This window comes from Scyliorhinus canicula, chromosome 5 (genome assembly GCF_902713615.1).
Source record: "Scyliorhinus canicula chromosome 5, sScyCan1.1, whole genome shotgun sequence".
NCBI classification, from domain to species: domain Eukaryota; kingdom Metazoa; phylum Chordata; class Chondrichthyes; order Carcharhiniformes; family Scyliorhinidae; genus Scyliorhinus; species Scyliorhinus canicula.
In genome coordinates, this window is record NC_052150.1 from 78,179,586 (window position 1) to 78,199,952 (window position 20,367).

The window sequence follows — 20,367 nt, forward strand, 5'->3', positions numbered from 1 at the left end:
CATGAATATTGCTATAAGAGGCGAACACATTTAATACTAATTGCGTAAATATGCCAAATTCCAATGTAGCATTCAGATTTAAATTCTATATTTGTTACTTCTTACAAAATTCCAACATTTGCAATAATCAAGAATTGAGAAAAATCTGGTTGTTGAACGTCCGACTTGATACATTTGCACTACTTGATTGCCTGTCGTAAACCCAAATTGCAAGGTTCCCATCTGGAGGAGTGGTGCAAAGTTGTCCAGACGAGGGCAAACCTAATCCTTTTAGTGTGAGTTTTCGACTCAAAACACGAAGCAGTTTAATTCACAGGACAGCAGACACAACATAAATACTTAATCTGGGAGGCCAAGGTCCAGGAAAGTTACTATAGAAACTTTATTTTAACTTCCAGTCAGTTTTAAAAACAAATACAAAAGCTCATCACGAATTTCTTATACCTCCAGTCTTTTAGGCTTTATATTTATCCTTTGTCACAAAAAAACATACATTGACGCTGCGCTAAGAGCCACTTATTGGAGTTCGTGCAAAGTCATACAAAGGCACAGCATAGACATACAGTTCAAAGTCGCAATATCCTTCACATATTTCACTGCTCACTAATAACACAGAATAGGTAGCATCTCAGTGATTTAACACTACGATATCAATTACAGAGAACGATGGCCTGAAATTAAATACGTATTGCAAGCTTGGAGCTATTTTGACATTTAGCAACACGAACACTTACACACACCTTTTTTTCAGAGTGCAACACATAATTACATTTTTACTGGACGATTTTATACAGTTACTTCAAGTAACACCGCTTGTATTAATATAAATAAGTTAAACAGCTATAATTCACAAAGCTATCCTACTGCTACAACATTGTTGTTACTCCTAGACAATATACTGTAAGCAGATTACTCGTACAGGCAACAGTACGGCCAGAAAACAGACTAACGATTCAAAGATTGGAATACGGCAACATGGAAATGATTTTCTTCATAGAAGTAACACGGGAAAAGAGTTTTGGAAGTCAGTACTGTATTGACATTATGCTAATTGGTCAGCTACTGCCCAGTACTTCTATTGATCATGGACGATATCCGCCTCCTGCAGCGGCCATGCTCATGCTTTTTAACTTGTTATCTTTTTTCCATTTCATCCTCCTGTTTTGAAACCAGATCTTAATCTGTCTCTCTGTGAGGCAAAGAGCATGTGCAATTTCTATCCGCCGTCTCCGGGTCAGGTATCTATTGAAGTGGAATTCTTTCTCCAGCTCCAAGGTCTGGTATCGGGTGTAAGCCGTCCTGGCTCTTTTACCTTCTGGTCCTCCCATACTGTCTGTAACCCACAAAAAAAAAGAATCCTTTGTTTAGTGCTATCAGTACATTGTCGAATATGGAACACATTTATAAAATGCAAAAAGACCAACTCAAAGCAGAAAACCCGAAATCTAGCCCAGGCATGTCTAGGCTAGCTGCTGCGCTCTTTCCTACACCTTAATAACAAAATGACTTCAGAAACTTAGCTGGAGCTAAATGTTAAAGTGCCCACTTCGACAAAGCTGCCCCATAATAAACCACACCTTTTTTTCTATTGCCCAATTCTTATTTCTTCTTACATTGCTGATACGTAACTAGACATCTTATTCACAAATATCCCATCACCCATTTTTTCCCAAATATAACAGCAACTTTTATAAAAAGGCAACCCTAGCAACGATACTGAGAACCATTAACGTGTACAATTTAGCGTTTTGGTGTGCCAGAGTAATTTAGGACTCCACTAATGTAAAGATAAGAGAAGAGGTATTTTACCGTGACTTATGTGCAGTTTTCGCATCCAGGGATAAATCTGAGGCTGTTGTTGTGCTGTGCTTTGCCCGTTCTGTGAACTTGGAGGGTCGCTGCTTGCCGGGGTGTCATCCTCAGTACCAGGCGACGTGCCAATCCCATCTCTACTGATGTGACTGCTGCTGCTGCTGGAATTTGAGGAGGTAGTTGGGCTTGCTATGGAGTTTTTGATTCCGTGGTGGTTGTCGCTGGCAGGAGGACTGACCACGGCGGAACAGGGCAGAGGGTCAGGTGAAGGAGACTGAGTGGATGTGGCAGGTTGGTTGTACCTGGTATCTGCTTCTGGTCCTGCTGCTGCTGCTGTTGTTGCTGCTGCAGGGTAGCTTCGAGATCTTTCACTGGCATTAAAGTGGTTAGATGCAGGGCGACTAATGCTGAGATCCATCCCATTGTAGCCGTAGCCGTACCTGGTGGAATGCATCGTTGCAGAATCCCTGTATTGCTCGCTCACCGAGCTATGATCTCCATAATTATGTAACTGGTAGTCCGGGCCATTTGGATAGCGACCGCAGAATGAGTTTACAAAGTAAGAGCTCATTTGATTTTTTTATTTATTTATTTTTTACTTGATTTGTGGCTCTTGGTCGCTTGTGCGTCTAGCACCCTGCACAATTTATGATGAATTATGGAAATGACTGGGACATGTACTTCGTTCCCTCCTACGTAGGCGCCCAAATATGGGGCACGACTTAGAATCACGTGCTTTTGTTGTCCAGTCGTAAATTCTCGCTGATGACCTCTAGAGGTAAATCCGTGCACTGTGGCTACAAACGGGAAGGTTGCGTGGAAGGAAGAGCATGGGCCGCGCGCACGGGGGCGCGCCGCCGGCTCCCAGCAGCAGCTTTGGGTTGTCCTTGCGCGCCACCCTCTGGAGACTGAGGCTAGGAATCCTGTGGTTCTGATGAACGGGGTAATAGGTCTCGGGTCGAATTAAGGCTACCACACATTTCAAACGTAGCCGTTACATTTCGTAGTATAAATCACATAAAACAATGTAGAGGGCATCTTTCAAACAAAAAAAAGATCAACGCCAGACAATGGTACATTTGTTCAATCCCCAGCCGCTGATTTTTTTAAGTGCTCCCGCTGCTAGTGTTATTAAATGGGACTTGCTGTTTTCTTCCAAATGATTTGGTTTGCTTTTTTAAAAATCAGATTTAATTTTAATCATCATGTGTTCTGTGTTTTCATACGTCTTGGCTATCATCGCTAACTTGTTCAGGGAAAATCGGTATCGTACAACAACAAAATGCCAATTCTTTCAAATGCTACTCTTGTTTAAAATCTGTTGTGTCCGTATAGCTCATGGTACTGAGGATTTATTCACGTATTGGTGGACATTTCGAAGCCATCGCAACCCTAAACTATTAAACCAACCTTCACGTTCTTAAAAATCATGTCACGTATATTGAAAATGAGTTCAAATCGTTCCATTTACTTTCGAACAGGGTCCTTGTAAAAACAGATTCCCCTTTTCATTGGTGAATAAACATTGCCTTGTGCCTAAATTTACGTGGAAACAATTTCTTCACACACAGTATTGTGTTGGTTCGATTGGGGTGAAAGGCTATACAGTAGTTAACAAAGGAAAGTCCACTTTACAAATAGTCATTCACCTCATCAAAACAAGGGTGTTTATCTCCGATACTGTTTCTCGATTTGCTGGGATAAACACCATGAAGAATGTTTCATAATTTAACCGGGGGGTTCGTCTTTAGTTGTGCGTTTAGTGAAAATTGCCGCATTTAATGGACCCAGAAACTAAATAGTCATTCCTACCACGTATACTGTTTTTTTTCTCTCTCTCGCTCTCTCTGAAACAAGGACATCTACCGATTCAATTTCACAGTGCTAAGTTTCATTTCACAGCTTATTTCATACAAAAAAGTTTTCGGCAGCTTTAGCTGAGTGCTAAACTCTTAGAAATCGGATAGCTTATTTATATATATATTACTGTATATATTTTGTATATATTTAAGAAAATCTTATTTCAATTTAAGAGCGATAGCGTTGGCAGGCTGATTTTATTTATCCTACAGCTGTCAAGTCAAAAGCAAATATAAATGTTTCTCTCGGTGGGGAAAACATGGCACAAGCTTACTGAACTCTGTGGCCTCTGAATTAGACAAAAACCCTAACAAAATGAAATATTGCGGTAAAAATATTGACACATACAATACAATATTTATCAATAGCAAATGGTCATATCGACTACGCTCATTATTTGAAGACTCAAATAATACCTAAGACTATCCATTGAAACAATTAGGATACTATTTGTGGAGTAAATAATCACATAGTAACGACAATTGAAGCAGAAACATTCACACTTCGCAATTGGAAAACAATTAATCCTAAATACCGTATAGTTATAGTATCCTGTGGAATGCAAAGCTATTTGAACACTTCCTCTACCACTTACATTGACACAAACTCAAAGGGAGGGCAACGAAAACAAACAGAAATACGAATATTGTTGTCTGCACTGTTTGGCGGAATGAGCACATTAAGAACTCACTCCCAAACAGAAAGGCCCAGACTTGCTTTCAAATTCGCGCTCTTACTCCCCTGCTTTATCCTCTGCATCTTCACTGTTGGATTCTGTTGTGTTTAGAAGTTTGTTTTCCTTTTTCCATTTCATTCTCCTGTTCTGAAACCAGATCTTGATCTGACGTTCTGTGAGGCAGAGAGCGTTCGCAATCTCTATCCGGCGGCGTCTAGTTAAATATCTGTTAAAGTGAAATTCTTTCTCCAACTCAAGAGTTTGAAATCGCGTATAGGTCTGTCGCCCTCGACGCCCATGTGGCCCAAATACAGAACCTGCATTGGTGGAAGCAAAACACGTAAAATAAATTGAAACAAACATCTAATATTGTCAAATGAAGGATATTGTTCAATTTGCCGACTCCAGTAAGTGTGCTGCATTTTACGTAACAATTGACATATGCATGCACTCTTTACGTAAAGTTGTAACTATGGGTCAAGTTTAATTTATTATTTTCGACTGTAAATACTCACTAGAACTCGAATTCATTCGTTGCATCCAAGGATAAATTGGAGTACTGTACTTCCGGTCGTTTCCTTCTTCACTTAAAATTTTGTTTTGCGCACAATCTGTTTTGTAATGTTGGTCTGAGGAAAAGAAGTCATCCTGGGCTCTATGCTTCCCACTGCCGGATGGCGAGACACTAGCTAGATCCTTTTCAGGATAGAAACACGAAGCTCCATACTCATACGATGCTCGATTGCAAGCTATTACTGAGTTGGATTGTTGATAATAACAAGGTGACGAGTAACTCTTGTCCTGGAGCGTCGCTGCCCCATAGGAAGCAGGAAAGTGCCTTAGAGCATCATACCCCGTTGTATAGAGTGGGATCTGTCCGAGGAAGGAGTCCTGGCCACTGGGCAGTGAAACAGGGAAAGTAGGGTTCACGAAATACGAACTCATTTGCTCCACACTCTGTAGTAATATGATTTGTTATGTATTAGTACACAATGTGGTTTAGCTATTAGTAGTCATCGAGGTGGTTTTGTTTCAGGATGGCCGAGCGCCAAAGCGACAGCAGCAAATATAACCAGCTGATCAGTCTCTGACCAATAGAAACAGACTTTGGTTCAAAAAACTCCCTGGAGATCCGGCGACTGTGCGAGCAAAGTTACAAACAACCAAATCAGTTCTGAAGTATAACAGAGGTGGTTTTAATGGAATATTAGTGACCCAATGAGAACACTATTAGGTTACAGAATATAGATATGCATATTTATTCCATATAACCTCACATAGGCAAGTGTGATTCTGCATTACGCATTCAACAATAGCTGGATCAACAATGATTAGAAGATAGATGATAGAATATAGAGGGTACTTAGAAATAAATCAACAAATCTCTAGTTCTGTAGCTGTGCGTTCTAGATAGACTCACAGAGTCGTTTAGATAGGTAAACAACCGTTGCAAGAATTGAGTATTTCTGTAAATTCCTCTTTCTATTTGTATTTGTCGTTTTACGAGCACCAACATTTCCTTTGCTAGCTTATGGAGACCACTTGAGAAACATCAGACATCAGCCCCTCCATAATATGCATCTCTGTCCATTTTCAACTCGGTAAAGAACAATAGCGTCTACAACTAGCGAGACCCACAACATCATGGGTCCCTGAATGTTGGATTGAGTAAATGTATCCTGGCAAAATAAATATAAATAATCTGATGGCAAGGGTGTATATTCAGGGAAATGATTTATAGATTTAATTTTGATATTCTTATAAAGAAAATCCCAACAGTAGAGCTCAAAGCGGTTATCTCAGCTTTGAAAGATCTCACAGTAATTGTGTGTAGGAGTAATTGTTATTGCACCAGCGCTCTTCATTAAAGCCTGCATGCAATACATGTGCATTTCGTACACAAACGCCACAGTACTTCTGGAAAAAAAAGTATTTAACCAACGTTCACCGGGTTTGTTTAAACTGCCAAGCGACCTGCAAACACACAGAGGCTCGATTTTATACTTGAGAAGCCTGTATGTGGCTCCCTTCCATCAGAATGTTGTTTTAATTGCATCCGATTGAAATTCTCTCATATTCCCCAAATCCCAACTTCGATTTTCCATAATTGCGCACTGTTAAGGTTTTATCGACCATAAAATGGTGGTATGTTTCTTTTGGAATAATTAGACATTTTTGAACATCTCAATGGAGACATTTGTGTTTTGGAATAACAGAGCATTTACTGCGCACTGAGCGCCGCAGCAGATCGGAGTGAAAGGACGGAAGCTAAGGGCTCCTTGCTAAAGATCTCATTATCTCGTTAGGTTTCCTTTCCTGTCAACAATGGTTACATCACATACTGAAATACCAAGGGTGCTGCAAACAATACGTACGTATGTGAGGAATATGCGTCTATATTTTTGTAGGGAAAATATTTAAGCACTCTAGTAAATATTGCTGCAACCCCCATCAGCGAGCTCGAAACGAGCCAATGATAGGCAATGATTAGAAATTAGGGTGAAATGATTAACGCGGCTGTTTAGTAGTCGGACAATTTTACATTTTCCAACGTTAGAAATGTTTGTTTGGGATAGATGCTACCTCATTGAACACAAGTTGTTAAATGACCACGAGTGGGTTCATTTTCAGCCCTGAAAGCTTATACCTGTCTCTCTTTCCTAATTATAGACTGGCTAAAAAACAAACCGAAAGCAGGTCGAAATCAAAAGCTTTTTCTGTTCGAATTGTGAGTATAAGTGCAGCACAATTATGGAGGATAACGTGCAAGGACACGCCAGCTTCCTACCCTGTTATTAAGGCCGCCGCTTTGCCGCTTTCCCCAGTTTCTGCCCACTAGCCTCCAACCATGTATTGCAATGTATGTTTTATTCCCCTCCCAATTGTACCTTGCATTTGAATAAATTCGACCTTTTCTCATCAATGTTGATTCTTTGTTGTTTATGCTTTCCTTTCCGTTTTTTTTTTGCTTTCATTTATTCGTCACGTCCAGGACACAAAAGTGAAGGTTTGATGCTGAAACCTCCACAATTGCTCCACATGTATAATGGGGAATCTTCACACAAGTTGGTGTGGTGAAAGTGACCGAATTACAGATGAGTAAGAAGGTGATATTAAAATATGGACAAAGGGGCAATGTGTAAAGCACAGCCATTATTTTCCAATTAGGTGAACCACTAATAAACACCTCCGGACTGCTGAAATGAAAATGAAATGCTGCATCGGGTTTCAGCAAAACTGGAGAAAACAAGGCAATATAACTAGAGGGCCAAATGGCTACAAAAGGGCGAATAAAAGGTATCCAACAATAATTCGATCTGTATTTATCGTTGAGATGGAAAACAACGCAGAGCAATTGGAACCATTGTATCTTTAACGTACACTTTGATTATAGATCTTGGAATTCTATTTTTGGAAAGTAACATAGCTGTTGCAGAAATTAGAGTATCAATTAATTCTCCTTCCGTGCAAGATTACAATTAGTTAGAAAATGGACTGTGTAAGATTACAATACAGTCGTTGCGATGTATTCTTTCCGTTGACGTATTTCTATTTCCTTGCAGGCAGCAAAAACTTCCGAATGATAATACCAACTCAAACATTGGCAACAGATAGAATCTGAAATGTTATGCATTGAAATTTCGCACATTTGGAATGGCAGCATGCCAAACGTTTTAGAGAGGGAAAAGAAGCAAAGTTGCAATATTGTAAAATCCACAAGTGTGTAAATTAGATTTTATAATGTCGTTAATAAGGGGGCATCTCCTGGCCTGAAGCTTATTTGTTCCTGTGGTGATGAGGATTGGTGCAGCCTAATTAGTAACAACAGATGTAACTTCTCTTGGCTTAGGAATTAAAACTGGGGCCTAGTTTTGCAGTTATTCGTGTATTTGACTGGGGAAGAAAGATTTTACAAATGAGCATCATTTAAACGCGCACCTAATCCACTTACCTCATACTTCTGCCATGAAACAGCACTTCCTCTTTCAAATTGTGGATTGCGGGCCTTGCTTCAAGCTAGCAACCCGCCCGCCTCTTTATATTATTTATTGCTGTGCTCATATCTCGTTAACAAACTGCCGCTTTTGAAACTGCAACCATTGCAAGGAAACAACACAAATCTTCCCATTGCTTTGCAGTCGCTATAACACCTTCCCGAACCGCAACCCTTGAAGTGTAAAATTATAATATTATTTGCAATCTCGCGATAATCATAGTTGTATTTTCACAGATAAAGTAAGTCTGCAATATTTTAACACCACTAAACGGGCCTATCCATTAAACCCTCGATTAGTTGACGACATCTGTGTTGCAATATAATTTAAACTTCAGGGTTAATTCAAACTCTTTGTTAAATTGGAACTCACGTTTATTTCGCTCTTACATAATAATATTATGATCACCAGTAGTCTTACATTAACACCGCAATGAAGTTACTGTGAAAAGCCCCTAGTCACATCAGAAAACAACATCTATGAAAACTCTGTTTACCATCATGAATATAGGTCATTATTACAGTTTAAGCATAACATCGAGGACACTTCCTAGATTCACAGCGAACGGATTTAGTATTTCTCTGCCAGTGTCGCCAACCATAATCTGACTATTCTAATCACAAACACGCATATCTCAGCTTTAACTTTTTTTCATGCATATTAACCATTTAATAACGATTGACGAGGACCAAGTAACTATTCTCTAGCATGTATTGCAGCCATACTAAAATTCTACTCAAGTGGCTTAGTGATACACCAGGCGGACTGGGGGGGGGGGGGGGGGGGGAATCATTCGTTCCTGCGCGCAAAGCTCAGAGTTACAGACATTTTACATCTGAACAATTACTTTCAAGTAAAAGCGATGCAAATGCCACTGTAATCGAATTCAGTGCATCCTGGTATCATGTTAGCAAATTATTGACTATTGGGCAAGTCCACAGAGCAATGCATAGAACGGTTAATTTAAGAATACAAGTCAACCATTTCATCAGGAACACATGACCAGGAGAGACGCTCTGCAGCAGCAACCCACGTTTGCCCACACTCCAAACACACGGTGGCAGCAACGAGTTCAGCAAGGAGAGCAAACATCAATATCCACGCGAACACACACATTCGCAGGCAGGCTGGGCTAAGTGTCTCAGTGTCAGAGAGACAAGCTACGCGTTAAGTAAAAACAACAACAGACACATTTACATGCTCACACCCGAGATACGGCGTCTTTGATCATTTCTCATTCCTTGAGCAACATCAGTACAGAAATAAACTACAAATAATTAGGGGGGGGGGGGGGAGTTAGGAGGGAACGACACCTAGATAAACGCCAGCAAATTGGCTTCAATGCACGACGTGCATGGGTTTGCTATCAGATTAATTTTCGAAGAAAATAATAAAAATGTTGTTAAAATACATCGCGTCCGATACGAAATTTTCGCCACGCAAGAACGGCGATGCGAGAGAAATTAGTCACTTTTTCAGTGAAAGACGGGTCGTCGCCATCGCTGGAATCGGCAGGTTATTTATTCGCAACTGAAATAAGTGTGTATGTGTGTGTGGGGGGCGGGGGGCGGTCTGGGATCTGCAAAAACCTGTATTAATACGAGACGCATGCTCAGGATTCCCTGACATATATGACATTTAAAAAGACAACCAAGGGTTGTCTTTCACTTCGTGTGATTTTGTTCCTTCTGCAAAATACTTGGAACGAATAACGCGGCTGCCGATGGAATCAAACAGAACGCACGACGTCAAAAGCATTATTCACCCTCTTTTGAAAGCAACCCTATTTTAAAAACACTAATACATTAAAAACTGCCTCGAAAACAGTCAGGTTACTTTCAATAAAAGCTCAGCCAATGCTCCATTTGAGGCAGCACATTCCGACGGTGATCGACACTTTTTGCATCATATCGTTCAACTTTGATAAATTAAAGATCTTTAAAAGGGCGACATTTCCAATAACTTTGTTTAAAGGCATTTTTTTGAATGTTTTTTTTTGCAGATCTGGAGTGCTGAGAATAAGGAGTGAGCCTTACCTTGTTGCCGAGTCTGTCCCTCGGCCTGACAGTCCCGGGCTCTGCACAGACCGGGCATGGTATTTGCTGAGCACCCCTGTCAGTGTTTGCAGAGCCCGTGCTAGTTTGACAGCTGTCCGTTCAGCTACACTCCCGGCCAATGGCTCTCGCATTCCGCCAGCGGCGTTTGGTGACGGCTTGCAGGAAACAACCCAGCGGATCCGAGCCGGCTCTTTTTAATCCAATGCTCCACCTTACGTGGAGGAATTCGTAGCTACCGGCCATGAGACCTGTGCTGAAAGCTTGGATGCATTGAAGCTCCATGAGCAATAATCACTACGCTGGGAGGGGGTGAAAAAGAACAAAATATGCGTTGGAGAAAGCCCGCAAGCTCTCACATCCGAACCAACACGCGCTTAGCAAAAGAATGCAGCTCTATAGTCGCAAGGGAAATTATAAAAAGTTCATGTTCACGGTTACACTCCACATGACTTTCAGTGGCCAATGGAAAAACCGAACAACTCGTAAAGTTCTATTGCAAAGTTGTAAATTTTCATAAAACAACAAGGGATTTATGACATTTCCCCATGACTATTAGGAGGCAGGCCTTAGACGCCATTTTTAACAAAGAGACAAGTTAAAATTGTGAAATTATTAAAGATTTTTTCCACGGTTTAAAAAATAATTTCCCCCTTCCTGAAGTCACGTTATCATCACAATAACACCCGGTTATAATGTGATTTTTAAAAAAAAACAGAAATCATTCCTGTTTCTGCACCCAGGCTTTTATTGTCACGGATCAATTCTGTTTTAAGTATAACCGTAATAGTTCTATCGATATTTGTTCGAGTTTAACTCGTTTTTTTTCCGAAATGCCACAGTTACAAAAATGGCCATGGATTCGTCCATCTTGTGTGATCTAACTGCAAATTCTAGCGCCGCACTGCTCCCAGGGTGTGGGAGATGCGCGCTTACTCGAAAATTCGTTCAAGGCTCTGCGATGGCAGAGCGATCCGGTTCGTTTCTCTCTCATTTCAAATCGATGCTTTTTATTAGAGCAAATGCCGCACTAGACTGTGCTCCCAGTGTGCTCATCTTCCCAATTTTTCTCACACTGGCATGAATGGAATTGAGCGGGATCAGGCGTCCGACCCACATTGTTTACTGGCAACTTTTGCCCATCTCCGTACCAATTCCAACGTATTGCTTTTGAATATTGTCTTATTTTTATACAAATATTCGCCCCAATGATAATAAAATGTGTGCAGTTTTGGCATCGGCGTTCCCACATTCGGTTTTAATCAGTATGAAAATTGTCCGTTTCGTATAGAAAAAAGATGGATCAATTTGTTTATTGAAATCAGACTAGGAGGCGCTGGATGGAGTGCGGTGCCTAAATGATTGCGTGTTATTGTTGAAATAGTATATATTTTAATTGCTGTTATTAATTATGTTACTTCTGTATTCATAACAAAATCTACAGCCACTCATTTGGTGGTACCCGTTGAAGCAGGCAAGCGAGACTCTTGTTTTCCAAGCACCGTTTAATGTTTCTTATTTTTGTTTGTTTACAGACACTCCATTCAAAGTATACATGGCTGGAACGAATATATGTATTTTAAATAGATTGCACCTTGAACCTTTAACAACGGTTTTTATTTACCACACATACACAGATTACAATGCAAAACTTTCGCTTGACAGATACCACACCGAATATGGAACTGCAATATATCCAGTCGACGATGCAGTTCGGATTTTCTATTATTACTTTTGGTTATTGGATATTCTTTATTTTATAATTTAAACAGTACACATGAATAAGACAATTGATACAACATACTTAAAAAAAACACAATTACATCATTCAGTAATACATGGTTTCTTTGAAATCTTAAGCAAGTATATATTTAAATGCCATTGATCAAAGGGGAAAATTGCAATTTCCCCCTTCCATTACGATTGTTGTGTGTTTTTTTTACAATATAGTATTTAAGCACAGTATGGAACGAGTCCATTCGCGTCAACTGTAAACCGGTATTTAGGTAGTTATCATTATTTTGTGTTATAAAGTGGCTATACACGCACCTCATTAAAAAAAAAACATACACCAGAATATATTTCACATTTTTACTCTCATATTATGGGTACTGTTTGAAGAAGTGCGAAAAGTCAAGACTCCCATAACAACACTATGTGTCTAGAAACGAATGTTAAATTAAAACATTTAGGTAGTTTTCATAGACGTGCAAGGTGTCCACAATTGTGGTTTAGGTAGTTACATTCCATTGCTATATGAAAAGAGAAATCTTCTTCATTCTGTTACTGGTCATTAAGAAAGAATGTAGGAAATGCTAAAAACCAAGAATTGAACAGAAATAAACTATTTTACTGGACAAGTGAGTCTCCCGTCAGTTCTTGCTACATCGGTTAGAATGGCTCAAGTACATTGGACCTGAATTGAGGACCTGGTATCACTTTTTTACTTGTGAATAGTGAGCTGGAATACTGTGAAACGTATGAAGGAGACATTATAGCAGGGGGTAAAATAAGTTTGAGAAATTACTCAGTGCATCAGATATATTTGAGAACATGGTGGAATTTTACGTTACATAGATTAGCAGGATAGTTACAATCTGGTTTATCGCCTAACATTGTTCCGCTGGCTGTTACCACTGGAGAATCCAGATTCCGAATCTAATCCCCTTAATTTTAATGACGGAGGACAAAGGTTTCGAATTTCATTGCCTTTCATCTTATTATTGTGCAGTGAGATTCTCAATTAAACTTGAGTAAACAGGCATCTCAGATTTTATTGTGTTTCCTATTACATCTGCGGGACCAATGCTCAAAGTGTTTCCGCCTCGCCTTTATTAAGCACGGATTCTGATCTCAAGCCCCACATTCCTCCCCATTACCGATAAACATCCTGAATTCTATGTTTTGTGACTGAAACGCAAACCAGCGAACTTTACATTCTGAAGACATGATTTCGAAAGAGGTTATTAAAACATATAGGTAGTATTATGAGTGCTAATGCACAACATTTCTGAAAGAGTCCAATATTGTTGTTTGCTAGTCGAATGTCATGATTATCGGCGAAAGAGCAACTTTATTCGCAGAGTTCAGTATTCATTTGAGAGACTCATTCCTGCTTTTCCTCCGTTGTGGTGCTCGAGCTCCCAGCTTTGGTTTCCTTTTTCCATTTCATCCGCCGGTTCTGGAACCAGATTTTGATCTGCCTCTCGGTCAGGCACAGAGCGTGAGCTATTTCGATCCGTCGCCTGCGTGTCAGATACCGGTTAAAGTGAAATTCTTTCTCCAGTTCCAATGTTTGGTAACGGGTATAGGTCTGGCGCCCTCTCTTTCTGTCTGGACCTGAGAAAGAGGGAGGGAGAGAGAGAAAAAAAAACAGTCATTAATCCGGTTTTTTTTTAACATAAGACTGAATAAGACAAAATCAAGCAATCCTGTCACTTAATGACCTTTCTAACTCTCCGTCGATCTCCACTCTTTCATAACTCAATAAAAGATCTGTGGTTGAACAAAATATTCAGACGCAAATTGCCCGGTTTAAGGAGCCCAATGCACAATTTGGGATCTTCTGGCAAAGCTTTGAAAAATTAAGGATATATCCCAAGTTTCAGTGGAAGTCACTATGTGCCCTAAACTCTTTACTTCCAGCCAAGCAGCCACCCCAGTTGTTATTTCACCCAAGATAGAGAACACCAGTGCTAACATTTCAGACACAGAAATGACAGGTAACAGAAACCTTAACCCTGCATGCACGTCTCCCCCCCCCCCCCCCCCCCCCACACGCCCCCCCCCCCCCACCCCCAAATGTGTCAGATTCTAACGCCAACAATCGAACCGGACAGGTTCACTCTGATGGTCAGAACTCGTATATCATCGCACTAAAGTGGAGCGTTTTAGATACAAACTTACATCTACAGGGGGGGGGGGGGGGGGGCTTTACAAGGACCTAACGATCTTTCATGAGGGGCAAACTCCATCTCCAACTCCACGGGGCTTGCCTAATCTGTAAGCCTACTTTCAAAGTGGAACGTAGCGTTTTGCATTTACTCCAAAATATACCGTTTTCCCGCGTCCCAGTTACAACATAGTTCTTATTTGATGTTGATAAAAGTGAGTAAACAAGCAATATGTGAGTTGCTGTTAACTATAAAGGAGCGGAAGTCGAGTGCTTTTACGAGGATTGTACTGATTAATTGTGCAATAAAAGTTTTATGATTGCTATCTGCATACAATAGCACATGCATTTGAGGAACTGTTCCTCAGATATCATTAAAACTCTTAACTACCTTCAGGATGTAGTGGCGCTCATTTTAACTGGTCATTCGCACGTTTCTCGTAGCTATGTTACATTTATATCCCATACCTGCATTCCTCATCCAGGGGTAAATCCGGAAATTGCTCTCTGCTTGAGGGTGCACGTTTGTCTGATCCAATTTTTCGCAACCCTGTTTGCTGAGATCGCTGCAAAGAACTGGAATGTTCTGGTCTAAGGCAGAGCAACGCAGGTTGTAGGAATCTGAATTTAGATTATAACCTGTGTTGTACATGGAAGGACCGTGATAGATTGCACTATTAACATTGTAGAGCCCGGCCATCGGGGCTGGGAAGGCGCTGCCGCCCGCTCCATAGCTGGATCTTTGTGAGTTGGTTGCAAAAGCGCAAGAAGTTGCTTCAGTAAAGCCACTCGCATTCTGGAAAACGGATGTCCCCGCCGTATATTTGGGAAAAAGAGCATTCACATAATACGACGAACTCATAATTTTGTCTGGTGATTTGTTGGCCAAGGCTCTTCAGTGTCGGTTTTATGAGATAGCGTGATATATGGCAGCATTACACCCCCGATTTACACCAAACACCCATTTTCCTTCGGTCCGACTTATTCCTATTCACGTGACCTGACCATGTGATCCAGCCGCCCAATAGCATTCCGCATCACAGGTGGTAAATAGCATGTTATCCGACTATTTTCAAAAATATATTGTGCAAAAGTCATGCATAATCTTTTGCAGTGTTATGATTGTGGATATATTGTGTAACCTTAAAAGTCAAGTATCTCCTCACCGTTACTTAACAAGTCATTGTCCCACATGCACGTGAAGGTTGTAGGAACGCAGGTATGTGTCCAGCATTTTTGAAAATAAGATGTGTGGTGAATTTGGAAGTGTAATGAAATGTTTACATGGACATAATAAAGGAGACATGTTTCCTTCATACTCAATTATGCATATTTCATGAATCGCTACATTGGACTAGCATTAAGGACCATTCTACATTTTCGCTGAAAAGAAACGCTTAGGCCGTTTCATTTAAAAGAAATGAGCACTCCCATTGTTCCTCCCCCTGCCTGTACAGTTGTTGCTGTACAACACGAGAGAAATTGGAGCCCTGTTGAATTAATGGTCAATACACATCTAACCTCTTGACTATAGAATAACCTGTGCGGTTTCAGTGAGGATTGCAGATACAAAATACATGCCTGCAGCACCGCTCAGGGTAGCTGTGAAGCTTCTGTTATCAAATCCTGTTGTTTTGAAACATGCAAGCGAGTTTCTATATTGATTTCTTGTAATGCAGGATTTCACTTTGGAGCCAACCACGTTTCCTCAGACGGGTTTTAGTGCAACAACTATTCTGTGAAGACCTTTTGGAGTTGCTAGGAAATCTGATTAGAACCCCGCAGGGGATTTACCCCGGTATCATTTCCTCCTTCTGTTTTACAACTTTTTTTTTCAGTCTCCCTCCCAGTCCTCTCGTTAGATCACAGAACTTATCTCCGAAGCTGTTGCCAGCAATTTGCCTGCATATTGTCCTGTTGCTCTACTTAGTGTTTCGGTTCATTCCCAGCGGAACGGTTGCTTTTAACTGCAACATTCACAGGCATATTTGTCGGTTATAACCGGGGAATGCAATCCCACTGTTTACAACAGGCACACTGTATTTAAACGATGCACCCAGTACTTCGAAAATAAAGGGTTGTTGCATCAGAACATGTTTCTGCATTTCCGCCAGAGATCCTTCCGGCAACATTTTCTCTATTATTAGGAAATGTTATTTTCCTTTGATCTCTGGAGTCTCCTCTGATGTGTCGCAGTCCTTGTGCTAAGCAGACAGACTTTACACCGACAGGGGTGGCTATCAAGCCGTTATTGCACTACCTTCATCCTCGCTCGTTAAGGAGCATGCTTTGTTTGATATAACACTACTAAACTGTCTGTAATGTCCATATTTTCCGCACATTCCTGAAAACGAAACCATGCGCGAATGTGGATGTTCCTGGAAGCGCTTGAGCTGTATTCTGAACTTTTCCAACTTCAAGATGCATCTAAAAAACCGAGGTGTCAGAGATATTGCCAGACCGAGCTTGCTTTATAATGTTAAGAGTTTAAATAAAGTTGAAATCATGGCAATCAATAGCGTGCGGTTGCGTCCAGCAGAGGTAACCAGTACATTTATATATAATAAATAGATGTGAACTTTATTTTTTCAAAAACATGTTTTCCAGGTCTCAAGCTGTCTCGCTGTAAATGGGTAACCGCTGTGGACTGCTTTTCGATCGCAAGAACTAGAAGATACATCCAAAACCGAAGGATGTGAAGATTAGATGAAAATACAATATCATTGAACGGATTGCCAGTAACGTCAGCGTTTCATTCCTATCTTTCTATTTCAATAATAACAAAGGGTCGCTGCTACCTTAAGTCAAATGTTTGATAAGAACACAGATATACGGCTAGACGTGTAAAATTTAATTCCTCAATAATTTGACATTTGACTGGGGAAATTGTTTTTTTTACCGCAATTTTATTTTGCTCCTTATTTCGCCATTTCTCATGGCCTGAAACGCGCAGTTAGTCAGGGAGCAATGCGACTCTGCGGCCCCAGTTACACATGTTTATAAATAAAATACATGTTCTAACCATTCATTGAACATTTCAATTACTCGTGTCTTCATTGTCACATTAAATAAGACTTTACCAACAAAGCACCTACCCAAACGCACGAGGTTTATTTAGCAACAATCCCACATGCTCATTTACTTTTAGCACCAGGGATCCAGGATTATGTGGCCGAAACATTGCATTACCAGCTCGAGATGGCGAAAGTACAAAAACAAAGTAACCGAACACAGATTTTCACCTGAAATAGTAAATTGTTATGGTTGGACCTTCAAATGTCAATGCACATATTTGAAACAAAATACAACTGAATCAGATGGCTGGACAGTAAATATGATGTATTTATAAATCGAGCAGTTTCAAATTATGTCAGCTCGTCTACGACTACAGAGCAGACCATGTACAGCACGAAAATTAAGAATATTAATTTGGTCAATATGCAATTACAAAAAAACCTCAAATGATATATACAGACAGTAGATATATAGATACAGATAGGTAGATAGATAGATAGATAAATAGATAGATACAGCCAAACAGATAGTAAGCCAATCACGTTACATAGCCTCATATTATGCTTCCAGAAATTTAAATTTTCATGGCTGTTTACTTAAGTTCGGAAATTTCAGCCCCTCCTGTATTTCCGGTTGCGGCTCTATATCTAATATTGGATTTTTTTCGATGTATCTCCAGAAGATTGTTATTTGTTATTTTAAATTGCTTACAAACGCATGTGAACCATTAAAATTATGCTGCATACTAACAGATAAAACTGATTTGCAGCCAGGCCTCCTACATTTCAATAGACGAAATAGCACAGTGCTCACCGAGCATATATTTGAATTGTCATTACATAATAATCTACATCATTGCTGTCAGCATATTTTCAAATACATATATCTCGATTTCGTTACACGTCATTTGCTATGGTTTGGAATCTATTATCTGGCTGTGAAGGTCCCCCCCCCCGCCATTGCCAACTTGCTGTTTATTAAAGGAAATAGAAGCTTGTTCGGGCTCGAGCTAAATTCTGGTTTGGTTCTGTACTGTGGCAAGAAATATACGGATTTCTTATATGCAGAGCTACATTGGAAATAAAATTGTGCACATTGCACCGAAGTTTGGTTTCGAAGACTGATGAGTCCGAGCATCATTGATTTGTACCATATATCACCAAATGTATCTGTATCATTCACATGAAGGCAAGTGCGTGAATGATCTAAGAGTTTTTGACCCAATACGCCACGTTTTAGTAACGTGAAGACCTCACCTGTTTTCGTTTCAAAAGGTATAAACTATTATGCAATTAAAAACAGACGGCTGCGCGCGATTTTAACTTTCTGCTGCACGCGAAAGCTTCGGTGACTTATTTAAACATACCAGGCGGCATTGAAACAAGCACAACATTCTTTGGATTCGACCGACGCTTTCATTCAGGCCAACCCCAATATGGGGCCGATTTTATAGGATGTTCCCACTGAAAAGATGTGTACAGTGTGCCGTAGATTGACTCAATGTGAAAAGATAATGTAGGCATGGTTAACAGTAAATAAATAAGTATCCTCCTAACTGACTTTCTTCGGTCGCATTACAACATTTGACTAAGTTATTAACGATTGCCTGAAATTTCTACAAGCTATTGTTCAGTACTTTCATCAAACGGGTATTTGACTACACGCCATTAATAACGCTATTTACTCAGTCAATAGATTTGATTTTATAAACTACATCAGTATGGAGTCCAGTCAAATAGGTACAGAAAAATGAACAGTATTAACATACTTCTTCTAAGTCAAGGATATGCCACATTTAGCATTTGATTCATACTAATCCCGGGAAAACCTAGGGTGCGTGCATGTAGATTTAGGTATGTGATTGGGCACATGTATGCCGGTATATTTGTATGTATGATTGGATGTATGTTCATGAATGTGGGTACATAGTTGTATGTGTTACATGCTGTTATATGTTCAGATTGACATAAAGTAGCTCACGTCGCTTCTCCTTCACATATTGAATGTTTAATCCCTGTCCCCTGTTGCTCGCAACTGTGGACTTGGAAACGAAGATGGAGATAATCAATTTAAATCCTGTTATTGTACATTAAAAAATAAAACACTGAAGTATAAATGGATTTCTAAACCCCGTGTCAAGCAGAATTAATTTGTCCACAAATGAGTTGATGGATTCAAAATGAATATACTCCATCGACCTCAGTCCATTTTTACAAGTGTCATTTGTGGTAGATGTTTTCATCCTATTTACAGCCCACTGTATAAATAAATCCCAGTTTATAGCAGTTATTGCACACTTTGGCAGCTTGGCGGCACTCTTTTTAAATTTTTCTGTGGATTAACACTGCCATCTCCTGACCATGAAAGAAAACTGCAACCAAGAAATTGCTGAGAGAACGCGCAGAATGCCTTTTTTGTAACTGTCAAGAAACTAATACCTATATTTATTTTGACAATTATTTTTTTATAATAACTATCCAGCTTAATTGCACATCGCGTGAAAATTTCAAAAAGGAATAAAGATCCGTTTTCTTTCCACTAGACGCAATAAATTAGTAAAGAGATATTTGAGGGGCCCACGTTGAGGACGAGACTAATAAAGGTCGTTATTTCCGCAGACCTCTTTGTCTAGGCAGCCAGACAAAACAAATGGATCGCCTTCTCTGGAAAAATACTGATTGTAGCTGGACAGTTGTAAACTAATTAAAACCCGAATTCCAGACGACTTGCCAGACCCTTCATTTTATTGCAAGTCTCCCTGTTTAGCCTTTGAAGCTCCATCTGCAACAACAGAGGGCGTCACAACATTATAACCCTTCAGACTGAACACTAAAAAAAATTAAAAATAGAAGTTCGATTCAGCAACTGTTTCATAACATAATCATAAAAAAAAGAATGATTGTAATCCCATGCGAGTGTTTGCTGCCAGATACTGAAGAATGCTCTAAATAAAGATTGTCAGTGTCGTATTTATGCACTTCGCCCCTTAACCTCCAGCGTTTTACACCCCATAAACGCTTCCAGCAGTCATTTTCTTTTATTGCGGTGCACCACTCTGGATTT

At 40.0% G+C, this 20,367-nt stretch overlaps 4 protein-coding genes and 1 long non-coding RNA gene across 5 annotated transcripts in view; 1 reads left to right on the forward strand and 4 right to left on the reverse strand.

Annotated features, from left to right (window-relative positions):
• Nucleotides 1–10,855, reverse strand: part of LOC119966062 (homeobox protein Hox-A3) — a 44,454-nt gene extending 33,599 nt beyond the window's left edge. Inside the window, exon 1 of the mRNA XM_038797259.1 lies at nt 10,380–10,855. The gene's annotated coding sequence lies outside the window, so the exon portion shown is untranslated. The remainder of the gene's footprint in view (nt 1–10,379) is intronic.
• On the reverse strand, nt 359–3,746 carry LOC119966065 (homeobox protein Hox-A5). The gene is made up of 2 exons (XM_038797262.1): nt 1,810–3,746; nt 359–1,333 (listed from the first exon to the last, which is right to left on the reverse strand). The coding sequence occupies exons 1-2, from the start codon at nt 2,381–2,383 to the stop codon at nt 1,083–1,085; spliced, it is 825 nt and encodes a 274-aa protein (XP_038653190.1). The 5' UTR covers nt 2,384–3,746; the 3' UTR covers nt 359–1,082.
• LOC119966067 (homeobox protein Hox-A6) lies at nt 3,863–5,698 on the reverse strand. The gene is made up of 2 exons (XM_038797264.1): nt 4,864–5,698; nt 3,863–4,665 (listed from the first exon to the last, which is right to left on the reverse strand). Exons 1-2 carry the CDS (start codon nt 5,291–5,293, stop codon nt 4,406–4,408), a joined length of 690 nt encoding a protein of 229 aa, XP_038653192.1. The 5' UTR covers nt 5,294–5,698; the 3' UTR covers nt 3,863–4,405.
• A 1,032-nt stretch (nt 10,856–11,887) lies between the features above and the next one.
• On the reverse strand, nt 11,888–15,286 carry LOC119966073 (homeobox protein Hox-A7). Its single transcript, XM_038797266.1, has 2 exons — nt 14,758–15,286; nt 11,888–13,736 (listed from the first exon to the last, which is right to left on the reverse strand). The coding sequence occupies exons 1-2, from the start codon at nt 15,149–15,151 to the stop codon at nt 13,504–13,506; spliced, it is 627 nt and encodes a 208-aa protein (XP_038653194.1). The 5' UTR covers nt 15,152–15,286; the 3' UTR covers nt 11,888–13,503.
• A 10-nt stretch (nt 15,287–15,296) lies between these two features.
• On the forward strand, nt 15,297–17,333 carry LOC119966074. Its single transcript, XR_005460672.1, has 2 exons — nt 15,297–15,508; nt 16,897–17,333. It is a non-coding gene; the product is annotated as an uncharacterized LOC119966074 (long non-coding RNA).
• The last annotated feature ends 3,034 nt before the right edge of the window (nt 17,334–20,367 follow it).

Excerpts from the sequence above, each read along its gene's own strand:
- LOC119966073 (XM_038797266.1), bottom strand. The coding sequence starts at position 15,151 with ATGAGTTCGTCGTATTATGTGAATGCTCTTTTTCCCAAATATACGGCG. Across the intron at positions 13,737-14,757 it reads CCCCTGGATGAGGAATGCAG|GTCCAGACAGAAAGAGAGGG; the intron begins GTATGGGATATA and ends CCTCTTTCTCAG.
- LOC119966065 (XM_038797262.1), bottom strand. The coding sequence starts at position 2,383 with ATGAGCTCTTACTTTGTAAACTCATTCTGCGGTCGCTATCCAAATGGC. Across the intron at positions 1,334-1,809 it reads AAAACTGCACATAAGTCACG|ACAGTATGGGAGGACCAGAA; the intron begins GTAAAATACCTC and ends TGTGGGTTACAG.
- LOC119966067 (XM_038797264.1), bottom strand. The coding sequence starts at position 5,293 with ATGAGTTCGTATTTCGTGAACCCTACTTTCCCTGTTTCACTGCCCAGT. Across the intron at positions 4,666-4,863 it reads ACGAATGAATTCGAGTTCTA|GTTCTGTATTTGGGCCACAT; the intron begins GTGAGTATTTAC and ends CCACCAATGCAG.